Source organism: Plasmodium gaboni, assembly GCF_001602025.1.
Source record: "Plasmodium gaboni strain SY75 chromosome Unknown, whole genome shotgun sequence".
NCBI lineage: Eukaryota > Apicomplexa > Aconoidasida > Haemosporida > Plasmodiidae > Plasmodium > Plasmodium gaboni.
In genome coordinates this window covers 1-2,630 of record NW_017385345.1, presented here as the reverse complement: position 1 = coordinate 2,630, position 2,630 = coordinate 1, and the positions used below count along the sequence as shown (strand labels likewise).

Sequence of the window (2,630 nt, the reverse complement as noted above, 5' to 3'; positions counted from 1 at the left end):
CACCTTTAAGTAAAATATTTTGAAATATAAAAAAAAAAGAAAAAAAAAAAAAATATATATATATATATATGTATATGTATATATATATTTATGTATTATAAAATAATTGCCAGTACCTTAAAAGATAAGGAAAAATTCTCCTACTCTTTCCGTCTTCACTAATTTCTAATCCGGCCCTATAATATAAAATAATAAATTACAGAAATCAGGATAAATGTGTACATATATTTTTATTTTTTTTTTGTTTTCATACCTTTTGGCTGCTCCTTTTAGTGCCGTCTTAAATGTTTCTATAAAAAAAATATACATAAATATATATATATATATATATATATATATATATATTTATACATATATCTCCTTTTATAATATTTTAATTTTTTTTTTTCAACTTTATTTTTTATATTTCAAAATATTTTACTTAAAGGTGTTTTTGTTTGAGTGTAATTGAATTTATTTTTTATCGTTTCAGAGTAAAAGCACAATCCTTTCATGGGCTTGTTTTCTATCTCCCACCTAAAATGAAATACATACAAACAATATATGTACATACATATATATATATATATATATATATATATATATATATATATATGATCACTTATTTTTTGATACCATTTTAACAATTCATTGAATGCAAAGTTTGTCATAGGTACAGATGTGTTACTATATTTGGTTTTCTGTCCTTTAATAAAAATTTCTTTCCTTTCAAAATTAATGTCTTCCCAGTGAATACGTAGAACTTCCGAGGGTCTTAGTCCAATACCTTTTTACATAAAAAAAAAATATATATATATATATATATATATAAATATATTTGACGCATCAAAATATATACAATTATATAATATGTAATAATTTAAAATGTGTTCAATTTTTTTTTTTTTTTTTTTCCTAACCAATACTTAAGGCAAATATTGCTCTATGCATATCACCGCTATTTTTTAAGAGTAATTCAATCTATAAAAAAAAATATATGTATATAAAAATAAATATATAAATATATATATATATATATATATTTAATTTTTTGTTTACTTCCTTGGGTGATAGGGGTGTAATTTTTCTTCTCGGAATTGTACTTTTTTTTATTTTTCTAAAATTATGTACACTCTTTAGATAATCACGATATAAAGCATATTTCAATGATTGCTGTATGGTTGTAATATTTATAAAAATAAATAAATAAATAAATAAATAAATAAATAAAATAATCAAATAAATATATAGTAAGTGTAATAAATGATTAAACATTTGTGTGTCTAACTAGTTATATACCTGATATGTTGATTGATATAAGGCCATGGTTCTTGGAGAGCAATTTTTTGATTTCAAATATCTATATAAAAAAAAAAAAAAATAAATAAATAAATAAATATATATATATATATATATATATATATATATATATATGAATTGACTATATAATATAATATATATATATTTTTTTTTTTTTTTTTTTTTTTTTATTAAATCATACTTCAAAAAACTCTCCCAGTTATTTGGACCCAATTCGTGCAGCTCGTATTTTCCTAATTTCTTTGAAAAAAAAAAAAAAAATAAATTACAATAAATAAAACAATAATAAATAAATAAATATATATATATATATATTTTTATTTTCCTACTGGTAATATATCCTTCCAAAAACCTTTCTCTACTCTAAACGTGTTTTCACTTACTTCTTCTTTTCTACATATAAACATACATACATACATACATATATATATATATATATATATATTATTGAAAAAAAACAAAAATATATACATATTTATTATATGTATTAATTTTTTTGTAGTTATACCTTATAGGCAAATATATTTCTTCTATATATTTTTTTAACTTGATTTTTTCCACACTAACATTAGTACCACAGTATACACAAAATTTTACTCCTATATATAAATATATACATATATATAATTATATATATATTTAATACAATTCCTTTTTATTTTATTTTATTTTATTTTATTTTTACTTGGTTTTAATAATTTCTTGCATGTTTTACATTTTATCCCTTCAGCAGATTTTTTTCTTTTCTTTTTTCTTTTAACTTTTGTTGTCTTTATTGTAATTTTTTTTAAAGGACCTGATATTTTTATATTTTTTTTATTTTCATTTTCATCTTCTTCATATTCTACTATATTGTCATCATTATCATCACACACATCGTCTTCTCTTTCTTCATCATCTTCATAATATTCATCTTCTGTTTCTTCTTCATCATCTATTTGCACTACTCCTCTAGTAGTAGCAATATTTTTTAAGCTACTATTTAAATAAAATTTTTTATATTTCAACGAATTAGTAGCATATTCATCATATCTTTTATTAGTCGTTACAAAATTTTTTTTATTAATAAACTTCATGCATCTATGTATATATAACTTATTAATATTGAAACTATACACTTCAGATAATATATGATACAAAAATAAACAACATAAAATATAATTTGAGAATATATTCATCTTTTGTTCACATCTAAAAAAATATTCATAAATGAATAAATAAATAAATAAATACATATATATATATATATATGTATATATTTATGTTATATTTTTTTTTCATTCACACTATCATATTAATAATATACATAAATATATATTTATATAAATAAC

The 2,630-nt window shown here is 18.7% G+C and overlaps 1 protein-coding gene across 1 annotated transcript; it reads right to left on the bottom strand.

Annotated features, from left to right (window-relative positions):
• Positions 1 to 118: 118 nt before the first annotated feature.
• PGSY75_0017800 (tyrosine recombinase) lies at positions 119 to 2,534 on the bottom strand (the record flags this gene model as incomplete). Its single annotated transcript, XM_018783317.1, has 11 exons — positions 119 to 176; positions 254 to 290; positions 422 to 516; positions 616 to 766; positions 900 to 960; positions 1,039 to 1,152; positions 1,279 to 1,339; positions 1,481 to 1,539; positions 1,629 to 1,692; positions 1,808 to 1,898; positions 1,985 to 2,534. Coding segments are annotated over 11 exons (1,341 nt in total), but the record flags the coding sequence as incomplete, so codon positions are not given.
• Between the last annotated feature and the right edge of the window lie 96 nt (positions 2,535 to 2,630).